Source organism: Lonchura striata, chromosome Z, assembly GCF_050655825.1.
Source record: "Lonchura striata isolate lonStrDom1 chromosome Z, ASM5065582v1, whole genome shotgun sequence".
Taxonomy (NCBI): domain Eukaryota; kingdom Metazoa; phylum Chordata; class Aves; order Passeriformes; family Estrildidae; genus Lonchura; species Lonchura striata.
In genome coordinates, this window is record NC_140740.1 from 20,083,283 (window position 1) to 20,103,616 (window position 20,334).

At 33.4% G+C, this 20,334-nt stretch overlaps 1 protein-coding gene across 8 annotated transcripts in view; it reads right to left on the reverse strand.

Moving 5' to 3' along the window:
- ADGRV1 (adhesion G protein-coupled receptor V1) overlaps positions 1 to 20,334 on the reverse strand; it is a 253,088-nt gene that overhangs the window by 223,760 nt on the left and 8,994 nt on the right. For all 8 annotated transcript variants that reach the window (XM_085566958.1, XM_085566953.1, XM_085566955.1 and 5 more), the window contains 10 exons: positions 17,967 to 18,151; positions 16,903 to 17,052; positions 15,744 to 15,839; positions 14,499 to 14,603; positions 13,100 to 13,213; positions 9,955 to 10,520; positions 8,458 to 8,728; positions 7,348 to 7,677; positions 3,869 to 4,045; positions 2,805 to 3,028 (listed from right to left, as the gene is read on the reverse strand). In XM_085566958.1, the coding sequence (XP_085423084.1) occupies positions 2,805 to 3,028; positions 3,869 to 4,045; positions 7,348 to 7,677; positions 8,458 to 8,728; positions 9,955 to 10,520; positions 13,100 to 13,213; positions 14,499 to 14,603; positions 15,744 to 15,839; positions 16,903 to 17,052; positions 17,967 to 18,149 (2,216 nt within the window). In that variant the 5' untranslated portion in view covers positions 18,150 to 18,151. The remainder of the gene's footprint in view (positions 1 to 2,804; positions 3,029 to 3,868; positions 4,046 to 7,347; positions 7,678 to 8,457; positions 8,729 to 9,954; positions 10,521 to 13,099; positions 13,214 to 14,498; positions 14,604 to 15,743; positions 15,840 to 16,902; positions 17,053 to 17,966; positions 18,152 to 20,334) is intronic.

Here is a 20,334-nt window from a genome sequence, read left to right on the forward strand (position 1 = left end):
CATGTACAAATTTTCATATTAACCCTGGACCAGGATCCATCAAGTGACTTCCTGGCTCAGCCTTGGATTTTTCTTTTTGCTGTGGAGCTGTCTGACAATCACAGTGCTGTGCCTGGTGCCAGTGACCATCATCCAAACTTGACACTTATCCCTGAAGTGACCTCCCTACCACCACAACCTTACCTTCTTCTCTGGACTGAAGGCTGCCCCTACTTCCCATATGAAAAATCTCATCTGAAAAGGCTGGTCATCACAGAAGTTCTTTGTTTAAAAATACCTTAATTATTACTTAGCAAGAACTATAGATAAATTAAGACAGCTAAGAAAAGCTTCAAAATGTTTTCCCAATGTTTTAAAATACATAGTACTATAAAATAACAGAAAGAATATTTTTGACTGGGTTTAAAATAACAAAATAATTATTAAATAAATACTACTGAAATAAAATAAAAATTAAGATAAGTGTTTGAATTTAGTAACTTTGAAAGAGATGCAATACAATCCACAGCAGAGTGCATATTTGTTTTCATGGTAATTCACTACTGCTGTGAGGTGCTGGCTGCCAGTCTTGGAAACTGAAATCTTCTGTTCATCTAGAAAACACAAACTATGTAGGAGACAATACCAAAAGCTTACACACATCACCCTGCCAGTATCATTCACCCCTGCTTTGAAGAGTCACCTCTAGTATTGAAAGGATGATCTTTGCAGATGTTGCATTCTTGGCTTATACTCAAAAGCTGCTGAATTTCACTCATAGCCTTGAGGGACACTGTACAGGTGTAGGGAAAACTTCAGATTTTATCTACTACTTATTTGCTTTTTCCTAGTCAGACTACCTATTCCTTACTTCACTCTCTGACCTCGCCAAGTGTGGGAAAACTGCTTACTGCTGGTAAAATTTTTACCAGACACTTCATGATCAATAGAACCTGCTACTCCCACCACACATAGCAAAAGCAGAACAGTGGTTGCATTTGTTCAGCTGCCAACTCAATTCCCTTTCAGACACAATTTTCAAGGCATGGGATTACTAGTCAGAGTAAGTGGTAGAAAGCTGTAGTCACACATACTGTAGAGCTGTCCAATACTAAAAATTTAATCTTTCATGCTGTCCACTTCCTCTATATACTTATTTACCTACCCTTACACTTCAGCATTTTTGCCACTTTACACAACTTCTTCACAACTTCAGTAATTATTTCTAATCTTAGTTTCTTTGTTTGTGCCACAGACTGTAATGAACTTTCAGACAAACTGGTTTCATCCACAAGAAGAAAAATAGAGAACTGCTTGCAATAGTCTCCATTTATTTTTGTCTTCAACAGGACAATCTTTTCAACATAGTATGTTGCCCTGATTTTTAAAAGTGTTTTATTTTATAGTTCTTTGAAAGTTTTAAAGTTCTCATAAAACTTCTTTAGCCTCCTGATAATGTTTACATATTTGAGAGTCAGAGTTCCCATACAATTTTATGTATAAATATAATAGTTTACATATTTCTCTGTGGGTGGAGAGAAATGACTGATTGATCTTTGGACCAGCATGGTTGGAGAGATGGTAATTCCATCCTTCAATCCACCATCACCTTTGGAATTCTGTAAATACCAAATTTTTGAATAAAACTGTCTCTTTTTCTCTTTTGAACTTGCCAAGCTTCTGTGTACTCATTGCATGTCTAATAGGGACATGAGTATCCAAGATTAGAATGAAATAATTCATTGTGCACTAGATGCATTCACAAGCCAGCTTCTACAGCAGCAGACCAACCCTGCACTGAAAAAGCATATTTCCTGTGTTGAATCATTGAACAATGCTCAAAAAACAAGATCAGCAGCAGCTTAAGGAGTTGCTTTCTGTATGTCTAGTTGCTAGTATGTAATCTACACAAGTATATGGCATTAAAAGTTCCCATGAGTTATTCTGCCCTTCCTATGTACAGCAAGGATACTTCTGCATAAGGTAAGGACTGTATACATGGTAGATGTTCAATGCAGACATTGCATTTCTTAGCATATTTTCAGAAAAAATAAAAGGGAAAAATATCCCTCAGATTATTAGGAGTTATTAGCAGAAGTGATAGTATTTCTAAACGATAGATACATCTGAATTTTTGGAAGCAGGACTGAAGAAATAAGTGAGATTCTTCTGCTAGTAAAACAAAAGGCTCCTGGATATTAAATAATTAAAGTATTCTGAGTAGTGTTCACATGCAGATAATATCTTCTGAGGCCTCTTACAGCCTTAATTATTCTGCAACCCTGATGTCACACAGAAGGGACACCACAACACTATGTTTCAGAAACATAATTGCTCTTTTTGTAGCTCAGGCATGTGGTAGTAGTCACACTGGCCTATTTTGGAAGCCAGCAGTTGTGATGGAAGTATCTAATTCTGCAACAACATCCTGACTATAAGCCTATAGTATAACCATAGTTATATATTGATTTCATTACTATTCATTATAGCTTTCCCCATTATCTCACTAAAAATTATTTTTTCTGAAAACAAGTGTTATAATCAAGAGCTACAACTAAAGATCGAAGTTAAATGAACTTTTTTAGTAGCATACATTACTTTAATCAAAATACAAATAAAACTAAGTCATTAGATAATGAGCACAATATGGTTTCTTACATTGACCATGAGTCAAAGAAGATTTCATATACAGTCTGAATCAAGGGCCCAATATTCCTCCAGGTATTTATCAACACAATGGAGGCAAAACCTCATAAGTAGTATTGTGCCAATTTTTTATATATAGATTGAATATAGCAATATGAATAAAGATTAGGGTACAATACCTGTCCAAAGTTAGTAACACGGTTTCATTCATTTCAGGTATATCATCAGCTTTAATAGTAATGTTGATTGCAGTATCACTTTGTCCAGATAAGAAAACAACAGAGCCATTAAAAGGACTTATATCATCCTGTGTTACTGACTTGTGATTGGGACCAGAGGGTCTCAGACTCCAAAACACAGTTGCTTGACCATCAGTCCCATCTCGATGCAATGCAATGGAAACCTGTAAAGCATGTGAGTCTGCTGTGACTTGCAAAACTAGATGCAAACACAATTAACCCTTTGCAAATTACGGTTTCAATATGAGCCTCAAAATACTCACCTTGGGCTTTTTACTCATACCTATGTATAAGATCTGAAATCAAAGATGCTATATTCATGAAGATATATACTGAATCTTTTCTTTCTAATGATCTATCCATTATATTTTTGGACATATATGTTTATATATACTTAGAGGAGATGGCAGACCATTAACATGACAAATCACTTAGTACTCATAAACACAAAAACCCTTCTGTGATTTAACCAATGTCCACCTCATCAAGACAACCTAGGTTTTAAATCAGCAGTTTTATTCTGAGAATGAAAACCAGTTCTCTGAGTCAGGATTTGAAGAAAGATCTCAATTAAGACAACTAAGGGGGCAAAAGAGAAATGTCAGAAGAAATATTTTATAGAGAGTCAAATGTAAGTCAAACATACACACTTTCATTAAATTAGGGGAAAAAATCAGTCCTACCCTACATAGTGTCTTTTCACTTTCTTTCTCATGAAAGAAATTAAACTGCAGCATCTTTTTCCCTATGTGAGCACAAAGACGTAACTGATTCTTACACAGAAAGCAAAGTTCACTACACTCTTCAGATGACAAACACATTAATCTTGCTAGCAATTTTTTTCCTTTTTGGTTTTTTTAAAGCAGGAGAATATTTGAGATAAGATCAAACTTGGAGGATTTTTCTCACATTAATTTTCAAATGTTACAGTGGATATAGCAAACTTTGCTTTATCTCAAATAAGTTTTTCCATACTAAGAGACAATATAAGAATGTTTACTTACCACTGTAGCAGAGAATTCTTCTGGTTCAGGAACAATAATTGGAAGATTGCTAGTAAAGCCTATTTCTCCATTTGCAATATCTGGAGTAATCTTCAAAGAAATATTTCTCATCTCACCTAATCTAGGACTCACGGGTGGGATAAGAGGAATTCTATTCAGCAGCTCAACTTTTTCCAACTGTGAGAAAAAAGAAAAAAAAAATTGAAAAATAAGAAACCTGACTACCAAGCAAGAACTATTCTAATATCTTGGAATAAGTGTCATATGCAAGGAACAGAACACCTCCAGGATAAATTTCCCCTAACAGCAACATTTCTACTACAAAAATGTATAAATAGTTCTGTAAGAAATTAAGTGAATGGTATTGAGCTTCCACAGCAGAACAGTATACGTCTCAGACAAATCATGTGCACAACTGAAGGTATGTAGAGGGAGAATTAACTTTCTAAACTGGGCAATTCATTACTGGATTGATTAATTGATCTGCCAAGCATCCCAGATTGTTGTTCTATCTTCAGGTTTTTGCCATGCATTGATAAAAATCTGCTGAAGTCACTGGAAACATAATAATTTACACACTCTCATGAAGCCAGAGTGATTCAATCTTCTTTCCTTTCTCAAAAAAAATGTAAAGACTTCTCTATTTACACTAAATAATATGTTAGAATTCCATTCAGAACTGAAAATCATTACAAGAGTTCAAAACTGTAGTCTCCTCTTATATTACTATATTTTTGATTGTTTATTTATATTAAGAAGAAATAGAAAAATATTTATTCTAACTTTGAATGAAAAATACCATTCACTTAGCCCATCAGCACCATTGACATGACAAGGAAAGCATGACTTTCATTGTTTTACTTGATTTAATATTCCTTTCAAATATAATTTATAACACTATCCAATTCTGTCTACATGGATCACAATAACAGATATTTCTACAAATAATTTATATATACTTCTGTAAACATTTCACTGGTGCATGAACCACCAATGAGAATCACTTTTTAACTCCCATTAGGATGCTTTTGCTTGGATTTATTATATTTTGCTATATAGGTTTTAGTGGAAAAGGCAAAACAACCTTCTTTAAATCTATATAGTTACTATGAATCATCCTTTCAAGTGATGAGTTTTAAATTCCCTTGATTCTTAAACCCAATTTATATTAAATACTTGGACTGTATCATATTTTGTTCTACTGTTATTCAAGTAACACTCAAAAATATTCATGCACATTTTATTTGATGATAGATGGGATTTGTTTTATAAATACTGTAATTAGAAATTGATTCTCAACCATACAAGCTACTTATTTGGATTCTGAGGAACAGAGGGTGGTTCTATTTGTTTCCTTGTTTTCTAAGGTTTCTTTTAGAGTAGGTGCTAATTCTCAAATTCTCCACATAGATGGACCACTGTTGTTGTTGTTAGCTCAGAACCAGTTCTGAAATACTACACAGCTGAAAGAATTCCCTTTGTTACTCTCTGGATTGTAACTTTGAGATTCAAGTAATAATTAATGAAATATTGTTTGTTTTTTTTTTTTTTAATTCAGTGTTTCCTCTTAAAGCAAATCAGTCCATGAGGGAAAAAACTGTGAACTGAATAATACCAAGCAGTTTACCAAGTCAGTTAATCTTCCTGTCCATACCAAAAGAGGTCTGCACATCAAACAATAGGTTATTTAATTGAAGATGTCACTGAAGAAGGTTAATCTCACATTTCCAGTTCCTCTATCTGTTATCTTTTTGTGTTTACACTTCATTTCTTCCTCTACCCCCCTTTCCCTTATTGATCCTTTACTGAGTTGATCCTTTACTGGGCCTAGTACAAACTTTGTAATCTCATTGTAAACATGTTTGCTGAGACTATAATTTATTCACAATGTAGAAGGATTGTCATAATGATAAATAGGGGTATTCCTTTTTTATAGGAATTATTTGTGTTAGAAGTTGCATCTGATTTTTATAGTTCATGGAGAAAGTACAGAACATACATCCCATCTCCCTGGAATCTGCTGTTTGAAAAGCCAGGCCAAATGTCTGCATATTGAAGTATTTGTCACACATCTTGTCCATAGTCCACACTGTGATATTATTTGTAATCTATCACCTGAAAGGAGCTTGGCATTAGATATTTCAATTCTTCTGTCAATCTTTCAGAACACATGAAGATGGTAAAACACACTAACCTATTCCAATATTTCAGAAACATATTCTCTGCCTAGCTGTGAACATAGAAAGCGCATGTGCAATTAAATGATAATATAATTCTGGAAATATTTTTTCTCTCTCTCTCTCTTTTTTTTTTTTTTTTTTTTTTTTTTTTTTTTTTAATAGAATGTAGGGGGAAGTAGGTAGAGACAAAAATCTTTTCAAGTAATTAAACATCTCTGGTAGACTAGAAATTAAAGAAAAAAATACCAAATTTTACATTTATGATTTCACATCAACATCTCTATTTGATAATTTTGAAGACACCTGGCTTAAAAGGAAAAGACTGAAAAGAACTAAGAAATGAATTTGAAATTTGTAGTTTGGTTTTGCCAAGTCACCCCTTTGTCTGTGTATCAGGATTGCTCCCCAGGCTCATGATCCCAGACAGTGGAAATAGTTTATCAGAGGAAGTAGATGAGAAAATAAGTATAAAAATTACTGATTACAATGCCCAGAATCTCCTACAGCAGCATATCTGAACAATAACTTGCTAACCTAACATGTATGCAAATCTGGTTTTTCCCAGAAGAAAAGTGAAGGAAAAAAAAATTGGAAAAGAAAAGAAATCTTTCTTTAAATATTTTTGTGGAAAACACGTTTTCTTTCAAAAGCATAATTTTAGTGTATTTTTCCAGCCAGTCTTACAAGCAATGACATAATCTCCCTTCTTAGAAATTCAGATAGAAAGGAAAAAAAACATCCAAACAAACAAACCAACAAAAAAAAAAGCACAAACAAAAACAAAAACTGAGAACCAAAAAATCCAAAAGGCCACATACAGGGAAGACTAGAAGAACTTATCAATTCCCTAGTCCAAGCTGCACATAAACTAAACATAAGTTTGACTATTTTAATTTATATTTCCTTTCTCCTAATTTCTAAAATCTGTCATACTTCTGTACTTTAGGAGCCTTAATTTGATTAAACAGAAAGGCAAAGGGTAGAAAAGGTAAATAACTTCTGCAACATTGATATAATTTTGTTAAATTTCATGATTAGTAACTGAATCCTATTACAACAATGTATGTTTTTAAATGGTGTAATTAGTAAATAATGATTTGGAACAAAGCTCTTTATAGCATATCTGTGGAAGCAGTATCTAAATAAAAGTTTTCTCAGCTATAGAACTAATTATTTTCTTTTTTTTAATCAGGCAGAATAATTTTAATTAAGTTAAAAGGGAAGGACCCACTACTATCTTATATACTGCTCTTTATACTACATAGGCTAAAAAAACCACCCCAAGAACAGCTGAGATACCTGTATGACAAAATGAGCACCATTTTGAAGAAATGCATCATTTCGTATTGGTATATTTATAGTAGCTTGTGCTTTTCCTTCTGGAAAGATGAGAGTATTTCTTCTAGACATATTCAAAATGCCACCTTTCGCTCTCTCAGGATCCAGAGCTCCAGCTGGAATATACAGTGCAGTATAAAGCAACTGCACATCTCCAACTGTTCCTCCTTCCCTTGCAAAACTCAAGGATAGAAAGCGTCCCGTTGGATTACTTTCAATCTTCTGATTCTCCAAAGGATGGAATTTTATTAGGCCGTAAACATCATCACTGTCCTGAATGTAAAACAGAAGCTGCAAAGCAGAAAACAGCATGCAGCATTACTCTATATCATAGTTTCATGCTTTCACAAAATCATCTCCTGCCTGTCACCACACATTTTTCTCCTTAGTGAACTGGCATCGGGAAACAAATCAGATTGACAGCCTCAAAGTATTCTTTATACACAAGAAGCATTGCATTGACAGTGGCAACTGTCCCACTGTGCATCACTGCACGCGCCAGAATGAGCTCTGAATAACTGATTTTTTTGGTACAGCAGCCAAAGTGAATAATTTAAAAATGTTTTAGATTGTAAAGGATTTCATTTTATTCACCAAGCTCATTCCAACCATTTTTGAGAAAGACAAAGTAGGGACTTGAGTCACAAAACTGTCAACAATCCTAGTCACCCTTTATTTAATTGTTCACTTAATTACCAAACCTTCCCCTTCAAGTTGTTACTCTGTAAAATATTTCAGTAATCATTAAAACAGCAAATGAATAAATGAAAATAACTTTCCTGTCTTCTGTTAGAAAGCAGTCACTCAAGACAGCATTTATTCAATGCTATCGTTGCACACTGGGAGTAATCTGAACTGAATTCTACCACAGTAAAGTCTAGCATTGTACACTATACTTTAGATATGGGTCTATACACTAAGATTATATTAAGGATTAGTTTGCTTGATTTTTATCCGAGGCCAAACCCTTTAATCTATTATAATAATCCATCAATCAATCAATGTTATTAAAACTGGTAAAGTCTTTATTACTCCAATATCTTCTCCAAAAGAATTCTAAAGTAAATTTACCTCAGATGGCTCACTGACTTCTGCACCTCCCTGTATTGTATGAGCTAGGAGTTTCAGAAGATAAGGCTGTGCTTCTTCTGGTATATCATCATCAATAATGTTCAGATGAAGTGTCACCAGCATCTCTCCTTGATCAAAACTTATCTCTCCCGCCTCTGGAAGTAGGTCTGCAGTCACAGGTGAAGGGTCACTGCTATTTCGGATTATAATCCAGGAAACAGAAACATTTCCATGTGTTCCACCATTTCTTACAATTGTGATCCCTTCAAACCTATGGTTTTGAACGAAAACAAAAACCCACAAATGATAATTAATATTGGTATGCATGGTTACCAATTCTCTAAAATATTTACACTAACCTATGTGATATAAATGTTAGCTGCTTGCAACTGACATTTGACTTAAGGCTTACTGTTTGTGAAGTCATAACACATATGTAAAATGAGCATTTGCTCATGAACTCGCTGTAAAATCTCAGAAGATACGTGTTAGATCTCACTTTGTTTACAGCAAGAAAGATACTCAGAACTGAGTAGAGTCTTGGCATGTTTTACATTTGTCTTCAGAAATACAAATCAAATTTAAGAAAACATTTTGTCTATTCTACATCATGAACAGTTATGAGGCATGAGAAGTGAAATAATGATCTGAAATGAACTGTTTGCCTCAGTTACTGATATTTATGATACTGGAAATGTCATGTTGTCTGCATCTGACAAGTGCATGACTATAAAAAAAAATCTGGAAACCATGACTTACAAACATTGAGAAAGTAGTATTTATTTCTTTACTGTGTGTAAAGAAAGAAAGATGAATACCCAAGTTCTGTGCCCTACATATCATAAAATATTCTTCCAAAATTTCTCATAGTATGATAGTTGGAGGCATTATTTGTTTCTTTGGGGATGAACTTCCACTAATTAGTGGTGGACATTTTTATTAAGATTATCAATATTGTGTATCACTCTGCTCTGTACAAATAAAATTTGTACAAATAAAATTTGTACAGAGTTTTGATTTTAATCTCTATGTAAAATTACAAATATTTAAATTGTTTTTGAGTTTAAGGTAACTATTTCATGGGAGATGCTGAACACTTTTTTTCCCTTAATCAGAGACTGGCTTTACAGATAGTAAAAACAAATATACGCCAAGGGTGGAAGACAGAAATGTATTTCCCATTGAATCTGTGTGTAGCAGTATCACAACTTCACTGATCCTATCTTTAGAGGAAAGAGTTTTCATTATTCTGATAATGTGATTGAATACTCGTGGCCTATTTACATACAGTTTATAGATTTTAAAATACTTTCTGTATAATTAGATATTCTCACTTCCTTGAAATCTTTGTAAATATAGCTGATAATAACACAGTGATTGCTGCACTATATTTTAGTAGTGATTTTATAATTACTTTAATGATATCCTAAGCAGCCTTAGCAAATACAAACAAATCTCTTAAACTGACTAGATACTAGATTTTAAGATCTGTAGTACCTTGAAATTTGGTCTTCATCAATGATAACAGTGTGAGCGAACAGAACACTGTGGATTGACAGCACTCCATAAGGTTTATCATTCGGCTGGATAGTGACATGAACAACAGATGGATAAATCAAAACAGCATCTCCCTGCAAAGTGTCTTTAAGAAGCATAATCTGAAAGGTCTCAGCAATTTCTGGTATGGCATCATCAAGGATCTTAAATTTCAAATATGTTTTGTGAATTAGAGGTGGGAAAACAAGAGTTGTATTTGGCTGTAGATCTAGGAAGTCTACATTAAGCTGTGCATGTGCAGTTGAATCCCCAGTTATGATGGCGTAACTGACAGAGACTTCGTCTTCATCAGGTCCAATTAATTTTCCAGTGACATCCTTACCACGAAGCACTTGGATTGTTATCACTTCATCTTCCTCAGGCACCATATAAGCACTCTGAACAAAACGCACAGGACTGTCATTTTTCCTAATATTAATCCAAACAGAATTTTTTGTGTTGTTGATTTCAGCCCCTCCCTCCACGCTCTTCAGACAAACAACAAAGATTTCATCATTTTCAGGTACCTGGAAAAATAGTATTAGCAACTGTGTGTAAGTTCCATTTCAAATATATGCAGAACACTTATACTGAGAAATATGGTTTATGCATTTTGCAGAAGAGTGTAATTGTACCGTCTGAAAGCTCATTTCATATTAAAACAAACAGGAAAACAGTCTTGCTTTTTGCTTTTGCTAAAAATCCCTTTTCACAATTTAAGGTATCTATTTTAGCTAAACATACTTCTGAAAGAGTAGAAAGTCAAACAAAATACAAATAAAATTACCCAAGAATCAGAAAAATCTTCATCTTTACAGCTTGAGAGTATGAGGAGACCAACTGCCATTTCTGAAAGCCACCTCTACTTGGAAACAAGTGTTCCTCTCCATTACTCATATTTAAATTTTCTTTTTTCTGATCTTGATTCTGATCTATCTCTATATGTCCCTGAGACAATACAACAGCAACTTCTTTTGGTATAGAACCTACCATTCATCCCTATACAACTGGAATCACCACAAACCCAGACAAAATTTCCATCAGAGGTCTGAGTGTTTTCTTTTTCTTAACAATAATTTAGATTTTTGTAATTTTACAAAACAAGTGTTTAAAACTACATTTTAGTTCTAGCTATTTTTTCTCCAATATCTGATGCAGGAGACAATAAAGAATAGCTTATAAACCACAAATTACAGAATAAAGGATGAGATTTCTGCTTTAAATGACTATATATATATATATATATATATATATATATATATATATATATATATATATATATGGATAAAAATGGTATGATGTGATTCCTGGGTATCCTGTGCAGAGCCAGGAGTTGGACTTGATGATCCTAATGGGTTTCTTTTAACTCATCATTTTATATGATTCTATGATTCTATATTTTATTCCCAAAATCTTGATTAGCTATACTAATGGAACTGAAAAAAATATTGTTATTAATAAATATAGATAAAAAGTAAATATTTAAAATTAATTCTGGTCTTGGTATTTCATCCTTACTGTGGACTACTGGAAACCAGTAGTATTTGCTTCTGAGAGGAACTCCAGGACAAAAGTACGACTTCTTAAAACCCTGCTGTCCAGTATTCCTTTCTCTTTCACATTCATTTTTTTATTGGCCACCCTCAGATCCTTTTCTAGGACTAGAAGAGTGGGCATGATAGCTTATGCCAATTCAGTTCTTTTGGCTTGTGGCACTGAAGCATGCATAATGCCATTGACTGATACCAAGGGTTTTTTTTCAGGGGGAGATCTGGAAGATCTCAGCCATCAGCTTCCTACACTGAAGTAAAACACAGTTGATCTACCTCATTAAAATAATTATCACTTATGTTTCATTTATTTGACTAACTAATATTTCACCTGGCATAACCTAAAAATATACATTTAAGAAAGTCAAAATATATCCACAATTTTAGCTGTAGTTTTCATCTTAACATCTCAGACAGAGATGATACAGGACAATTTGGATTTCTTAATGGCATCATTATTGACCAATGAAAAACCCAGTCAGACTTTAAAGACAACAATGTAAAAGACTTTCAGTATTGATTTGCCTCTTTCCTTTTATGTTAAGAAATTTCCATTATTCCTCACTAAAAAAGGAAATTTACATAATAAAATTAAATATAGTACTGTAGAGATCAGAGTTGTAGTCACCTAATTTTTGTAGGTAAAAGGCTTTGCAATTCAGAACAATATGTGTTACAGAGTTTTTTCTTAACTTCAGATCTTAACAGCTCAAATTAAGTTCTGAGAGTAACATGGAATGCTTGTGCATTCCATCATCATCATCAGTGAAGGATTTTTACATAAAATTAACCTTTTGTGTACAGCCATGGAAGACATCCAGCGAGTGGACCACCACAGCTCTACAGATCAAACTTTGAGTGAAAGACCATTAGAAGTACCTCTCAGGGGAAAAAGAAATCACATATCCCCACAAACTGAATGAATTCTTTTCATATATAAGTTACAGAAATAATACATCTAATCTGAAAGAGATATTTGTACACAGCAGTTTGTCACAGTCTCTTAAGTACTAATAACAGTATAGACTTGGGAGACTATTTTCCATAATTAACATAAATGTTCAAAAAATTGCTTAAAGGTTTCCCACTTTGACACACTTTTCTTTCCTCTATGTAATTTTTTTGTGAATTTCCTTATCAAGTTGTTCAGTATCACATTCACCAGAAAAGTTAAATATAGAAGCATCAGTCTGAAAAATGAACCTGTATGTAGTTAAAGAACATCATCCTTCACAACACAAGAACCTCACTACGCCATCTGAATAAAAATATAAAGCTTTCTTGATTATTTATACTTTTTACTGTACAACACCTAACAGATCTAGTCAGAGCAGTCGGGGTATGTTCAGAAACTAAAAATATTAATTGATGAAGAATACAGAGGCAATATTAAAAAGATAAAATGATAGCCCACAGAGACAAGACTGAACATCACTTTAGGCAGCAGAACTTGTAGCCCTGTTTAAACCAAGCATTTTTATAACATAATATACAAAGTCCCTCCAGAACAGCAGTCAATCTATACATCCAAACCAAAAATGTCAGCTTGTTTTTACCTGATCATCAAGCACTGTTAAATTATAAATCAACACTGATGTCCCAGGGGCAAATGTGATATTTCCCCTGGCTGGACTTAAGTCTTCTTCAGCTGAGTTTGGTCCATCTTCTATCTGCAAAGAATCGTTTTTTATGATAAGAAATATATAGAGAATGCATAAAAATCCAGTACAATAGTCAATATATAGTGTGTGAAATGCATAAGAAACTGCTATTTATTCACTCCCGATCATATAAACACACATTCAGTTGTGAAAATCTACTATTTTTCTAAATCAGAGTAGGCATTCTGAAGAAATTATGTATTGCCAGAGAAAGAGGAGGAAAACTACTTCCATACCAGCCTTTTGAGAACTCTTTAGTATCTACTGATGCATAACTGACTCTTTTAAATAATAAAAAGGGTAGTCCTTCTCTTTTAATTTAACTAGCATTTTCTAATCAGTTCAAAGACAAGATAATAGAAAAGTCACAAAATGAGTAATTGCTATATTGATGTGATACTAAGGAAATTACATTTAATACTAAAACCTAAAATTAGTAAGACCCATATTAGGGCTTTGTTTTAGAAAATAATGTAATTTTTTTTCAACACACGCATGTAAACTACATTTTGAGATTAACCAGATAAATTAGATAGCAAAATGTATTGGATTTAAAACAAACACATCTGCAATAAATAACATAAATAATCACTAAACATTATCTATACACGCTATATTTATCACTCAAGAACACCCACTACAAATCTTTTGAGATTTTGGCCCATCTAGATTACATCTTTGCTGACAACTGAGAAAGGAATTTTGATATGAAAAAAGAATTACCTGTAACTTTAAAGAATGCAATAGAATCAGAACCAGACTAAAAAAAAAAAATAGCCACCTCTCACAATAAAGGCAATAAGTATATCCCATTCACATGATGTATGTGAGTAAAATCCTAAATATTCGAGTAATGGTTTTGAAAGGTTGAAATGTCTGGGAATTCAAACTGCAATATTATAGATATAGAAATTCACTAAATATTGATCTCTACATTTGCATTTTTGAAGGTGGTAAAGTCAGAGGTTTATAAACTTTGAAAAAAGATGCAGGACATTTCTTGCACGCTCAATAGATATTGTTTGCTAATTATACCAACAAATGCTGCTTCAAATATCTTCCAAGACAGAGATTACCCATTTTTAAAAATAAATTAGTTTTTCCTAAATTAAGAAGTTAGATAATTGCAATATTTTCCAATTGAAAGGTAGTACTTTCCCATTTTATGAAACAGATATAACAAATGTAGACATAGCTATTTAGTCCTTTCACTTTAATAAACACTTTGATACTTTATGAAGCCTCACAACTTCATCTAATAGTCAAATGCATGAAGCTTTTTTGATAAACTCACCTCAAAACTTACAACGACTGTCCCATAGGTTCCTCTCTCCCTGATTAGAGTGAGAGGCACAAATTCATTTCTGCCCCTAGGCTCATTCACTGTGATTAAGGCAGACTAATGAGGAAGAAAAGGAACAGGCAATCAGATTGAATATCACAGCAGATGGAAGAAATTGTTACCATAGAAATACTAAACTCCCACAGACAAGTTAATCCAATCTGCAAACCAGTCTGCTGATGGCATACATTTCCTAGCAACCAATTATTTCAGCTGATAGAAAGCTTGTAGGGTTTGAGATTTAAAAATTATCATAATGTATGTAGAGTGGGTTTTTCTGGGTTTGGTTTTGGGGTTTTTGTTTGTTTGTATTTTGTTTGTTTGTTTGTTTTGTCGGTTTTGTTTTGGTTTTGTTTTTTTGTTGTTGTTTTTTGTAAATGAGAATAGTTATATTACACTAAGCACTGGCATATGAGCACTAGTCATATTTACAGGAGTTCCTAACTCTATTAAAAATAGGTTTTCTTCATTAAAATCTCATTGTTGGATAACTAGACAATGGATTCTGTCTATCAAAGTGTTATAGCTGAGAAATTTCAAAGATTTACAACACTTCAGGGAGCAGCATGGTTTAATATTATCGTAATAAAAATTTTTCATATTGGATTTTTTTCAGGGAAGTCTTCTAAACAGTTTATTGACATAATGCCAGCAATAAAGCAGAGTTTCTCTTTCTGATAACACAAACTGTATTATTTCAAATATACCATTAGAGCCACACCACTCTTATCCCTAGAAGGTATTCTATTATGCATAGATCATGATACTGCCCTTACAGCTTTAGAGTTAAATATAAAATTGCTCACTTAAGATGGGAAAAAGGTATATATTCTTAAAATTTCCAAGCCACCTCTTTAACTTTCCTATGGTATTACTTCCTCATTTCTTCCATAGTATATTGAGGGACAGTGGGACTGAACAATTTCTAAAAGCTTTATATTTAGATAAACAATATCGATTCATCCAAGTTTGAGGATTTCAGGAAACATTTCAACAACTAAAAGCATACAGAAATATTAAAACTGTATAAACGTATGAATTACATACATATGTATGAATTATCTCTAAAGATGTTTTCAGAGATTTAACTATAATCTGTTTTCAAGGGATTTGGGTGAATAACTAACCAGCATCTTTGACAATTTCATCTTTATGTTTATTAAAATGTTCTAAAATACACCATATAAAAAGTCATACCATGTTAAAAGAAATTATTCCAAAGGCATTGTCATTTGATAAGATTGTTACAGTGACAGATTTGGGAGCACCAAGTCTTATCCTTGCAGATGGTTTCTAAAATTAAAATCAAAATAAAATGTTAAGTATGGTAACAGAAAAAAAAGGCATTTTGATTTTACTGTCTCTTAAGAGTTAATATCGGCTTACAAAAAATGTATGTCTTTTTATTTCATATCGTAATGAAAATTGTTTAAAGCAATAGAATGCACTAAGGTCATTCCTAATTACTGTGGAAATAAACTCTAAACACTGAACAATAATGTGCTTGAAACTTTGCAAATGATTAACAATAGTTAAACAATTAATAATGGCATATCAAGAGGAAATGATACATGAAGCATCAAATACTGCCAGGAATTGCAAAGCTGTACTTTTTTCCCAAACATTGTATAAAACTGAAAGTCTGAAGCTATTATAGTGGGATACCAACTAAAGGATTTACTGGGATAGCAAGTATAAGAAGCAAGTCTTTATAGCATTGTAAAATTGACATTTTTACAAATCAAAGATGGTAGGGAAAATATGCATTTTTGTACTCACTGCAAACATCCCCATAGATATGTAATATTGGCAATAAAATAGAAAATTTATTTTTATTGAATTTACATCTTGTTTAGTCATGAACTGTTAGCAAAATATATGAATGTGAACCCCTGTCTTGTACTATAACTCCTGTGAGACAGAACAATGTGATGAAATTTGGTAAATATAAAATTGTTTGGGTTTAGATAAGTCACATTTAACCTCTACTTCTGGAGGACTCGAAGTCATCCTCTTTTTCTGCTACTTCCACCCTCTCCTCCATACACATTCTAGGCAGGAAACAGGCTGAGTCTCCACAAACTATTCTGGGCTCTAGTACACCTTCCAATGTCCACAGCTGAATGCAATGCCTGCTCAAATGTCAGGTGCAGCAACATGACACAGAGAAATCCACAGAAATGCAAACTTTCTGAAAAGCAATAAGCATCATCCTGCTTGGATTCAAGATTTCAGCTCTTACCTATTACTGTTTACAAGCAGTAAGTCTACATTGTAATCTATGAAATACCATTCGCCTATATTAGATTATCCACTGTTTTCTGTAGAATAGATACATTGAAAAATTGAGACTTACCAGTAGTGTCAAGTGAAATGTGAATGTCTCATCAGCCTCTGGAAGATCATCATCACAGACAGATATATACACTGTTCGGTTTGTTTCTGTATCAGGTATAAATGCAGCTGCATATGTGTCAAAAAAGTCTCCTGTGTTTTCTCCATCAATCTGCAATAAACACACAACCAAATGCCACCTCCTTCTTCCTTCAATATGCTCTATATCACCATTCTAGACTCATTTGAAAAGACTTCATACCCTCTTTGCTGCACTAAGTCCTCCCACTGCACAAAATTCTTTCCCCTGCTGTCATACATTTAATTTCTGGAAAGAAGGTACATAGATACCAACCCATTTTATTCATGCTGAGTAAACAGGTAAAAAAAAAAAGAAACAATAAAATAAACAGAACACTTTCTTCAAAACTATTTATTACTTCCTTCCCTGCAATTTGGTATCTTTTGCATAATGTACCATATGAAAAGGTTTTTTATTGGAAAAGTTATGCCTGTATAGGAAGCACAGATCTGTATAGCTCATAATACTCTACATGAATTAGACTTACCTTAGGATGTAACTGCCCTCTGCCTTCCATTCTAACTACTGGAAGGAGCCTAGGAATTCAACCTTGATTTACAATTTGATCATGAAAGTTGGCAAGACTAAGTCTTCTAAAAAGAACATCTCTCTTTTCAAGTCAGTCAACATAAGAAAATTCCCCTAATTCTACTGTGAGGTGATTATAGGGGAGATTACAAAGGCAGTCATGTAAAACCAGCAAAGGGTATAGACAGTTGGGCACTGAGGCTAAATGGAGAGAAGTCACTGAACCAGCATAGATGCCACACCTGAATCATCCTTCTTAGAAGCTAAAGGCTTGAAAGAACCATTGTGAAAAAACTATTCCTCCTCTCAGAAGAGTGAAATTAGAAGTTCAGAGAAGAGGAAACAAAGGGGATTTTGTGGCCCTCACTTGACTCTCTTATCAGTCACATTCACAACTCTCCATGTTTCTGAGTCCCAAAAAGTTCTTTAAAAAGTTATGCACAGTTACAGAGAATATAACTGCCATGGTTTCTTACCGACACAATTGCTGTGATGTTAGCAGGCTGCCCTGTCCTTTCAATTACAAGACGTATAACAGTTGTACTTGTTTCATTGACAACAAATTCTGTTTGTCCACTGAACTTCACTTCTGTTTCTCCAGATGTGAAATGAATGAGTAATGCTAAAAGCAAATAAACTAATAAAGAAGCAGAGGGCATCCCTATGGAGAAAAGAGATTAAAAATAAATTGTAAATCTAAAATACACAAAGCATTTGTGGTTGACCTTACCAATCCAGTTGACTAAAATACACAAAGCATTTGTGGTTGACCTTACCAATCCAGTTGACCCTTCTCAACTTGTTACATACCATGATCATATTGTGACTGTCAGAATGAGATAAAAACATGCAGAGGTCTCCACTACAGTCAAGTCACATATCTAAATATCCTGTGTATCTATTTCTACTCTTATAATTTTCATTTAGTGATTTACTAGACAGTATTTATTAATTTCTTTGAATGGCAGAATAAGGAGCTCCTTTTAAGAAAAGTTTTTTTTAATTACCACAACTGTTTTAGTTTTCAATCAACAATAATTAGCTTCAAGGCTGACAGTTCAATTTCCACTTTCTTTGCTCTCTAGATTGTCCTTAAAAACACACAAAAAATACAGGAAGGTTGAAGGGTTAGATACTTGCAGTCATCTCACAGATCATTTTCTGTCATGTTATTCACCATGAAATATCCTTACACTTGAGTCTTATCCCATGCTCCTTTCATGTGTTCCTGTCACGGAGAACAACTGTACTACTTGGCAACTGCAATCTTTATACAGGAAGACTTAGATTTTTTTTGTTTCTTCACAACATCTAGTGTCTTTCATTAAGAAATACAAACTTAAAATCAAGGTTTTCTTTTACATTGTCCATTTCTCTTACATCAGAGTTCAGTTTTATGATGTAAAATACAATTTTAAGTCCCAGTGAAGTCATCAGGTGTGAAAGCAAAAATTTTTAAAAGAGTCTAGCACAACAAATTTCAAATGGTTGCATTGTTCTGCAGAGGCTTACATTGCACACTGCTGACCAGAACTGAGCATGTGGATGCTGGATAGGGCAGATTGCTGTCATAAGGATCTTAGAGGTTTTGGATGAAAATGAGAGAACAAAGTTGTGTTCTAAACATCAAAATGCATTACAATATCAAACTTTACATGAATTACCTCCCTTGTCAAGCTTCTTTTAAACTGAAATCACTATTTTACCCTATTAGCTCTTAAAATTTCTGTACAAAAGGTACAAACAATATTTGTCTAATTAAGTATTTAAATAAAATATCATTTGCTTAAAATTATCCTTCCAAGTATTACAATTACCAGACAAATCTGGTCAATTGAAGTTGTATAAATTGTTCATAAAAAATTACATTAATATTTGCATATTAATAACTTTTAAGATCAGACATGTTTGCAAAGTAGTTTGCTCTCATTATTGGAGAGTGGCAGTTATGAATATTTAATAATAAATCATCACTAAAACAGCAAATGTCAGGATTACATTAAAACACATTTTTGTAAAATGTGTGTCAAATTTGAGTTAGAATTGAGGTCCAGCACATACTCTGAACGATTTATGTTTGCAGTCAGAGAGTTTTAATCCTGGAATGAAGAGAGAATAAGATAGCCTTTGGACCACTTTAACTAATGCAGCTTCAGAAAGACTTCCAAGTCTTTGACTCATCTTTAAACACATTCTATCTGGGCAAAGATAAATTCTGTGTCATGAGGACTTGAAATAAACTGCTTTCAGGCAAGCTGAAGAAGAAAAAGTTCTACAGACATGGCTTATTAACTACGTACAAACTGGAAGTACAGTCAAGAAAACTATCAATGTTTTCCAGAGAACCTACAAGCAAAGACTGATGGATTGACAAAGTTAGTTGATTTTAATTACCTGTAACAATAAAGTCATCTAGATCTGTTGAACATCACAGAGGGGACACCAAACAAACAAAAAAAAAAAGTAAATGCAAAAAATCAGGACTAACTATTTTCCCTTTGAAAACAGCTGTTCTTTTCACCACCCACTTTTCACACCCACCACCTGAACAATGTCTGATTATTTCTGAAAAAAAATGTCACACAGTAATGATTTTGCTGCATAGCTTCATACTACTCTAAATTTTTATTACCAGGAACACAGTTCTTCAAGATATCTATGGCTCTTACTGGGAATTCAGTGCATAATAGACTGATAGAGACGATGCTCAATTCTCACATATCTATCCATTAAGTAATTCTAGTGCAGCAAAAACTTACAGTGGAAAGCAAACATAAAATATATACACATAAGCCCCTTGAAATTTAAAATTATCAGTAGTTCCAAGGTTTTTTTCCTAGTTCT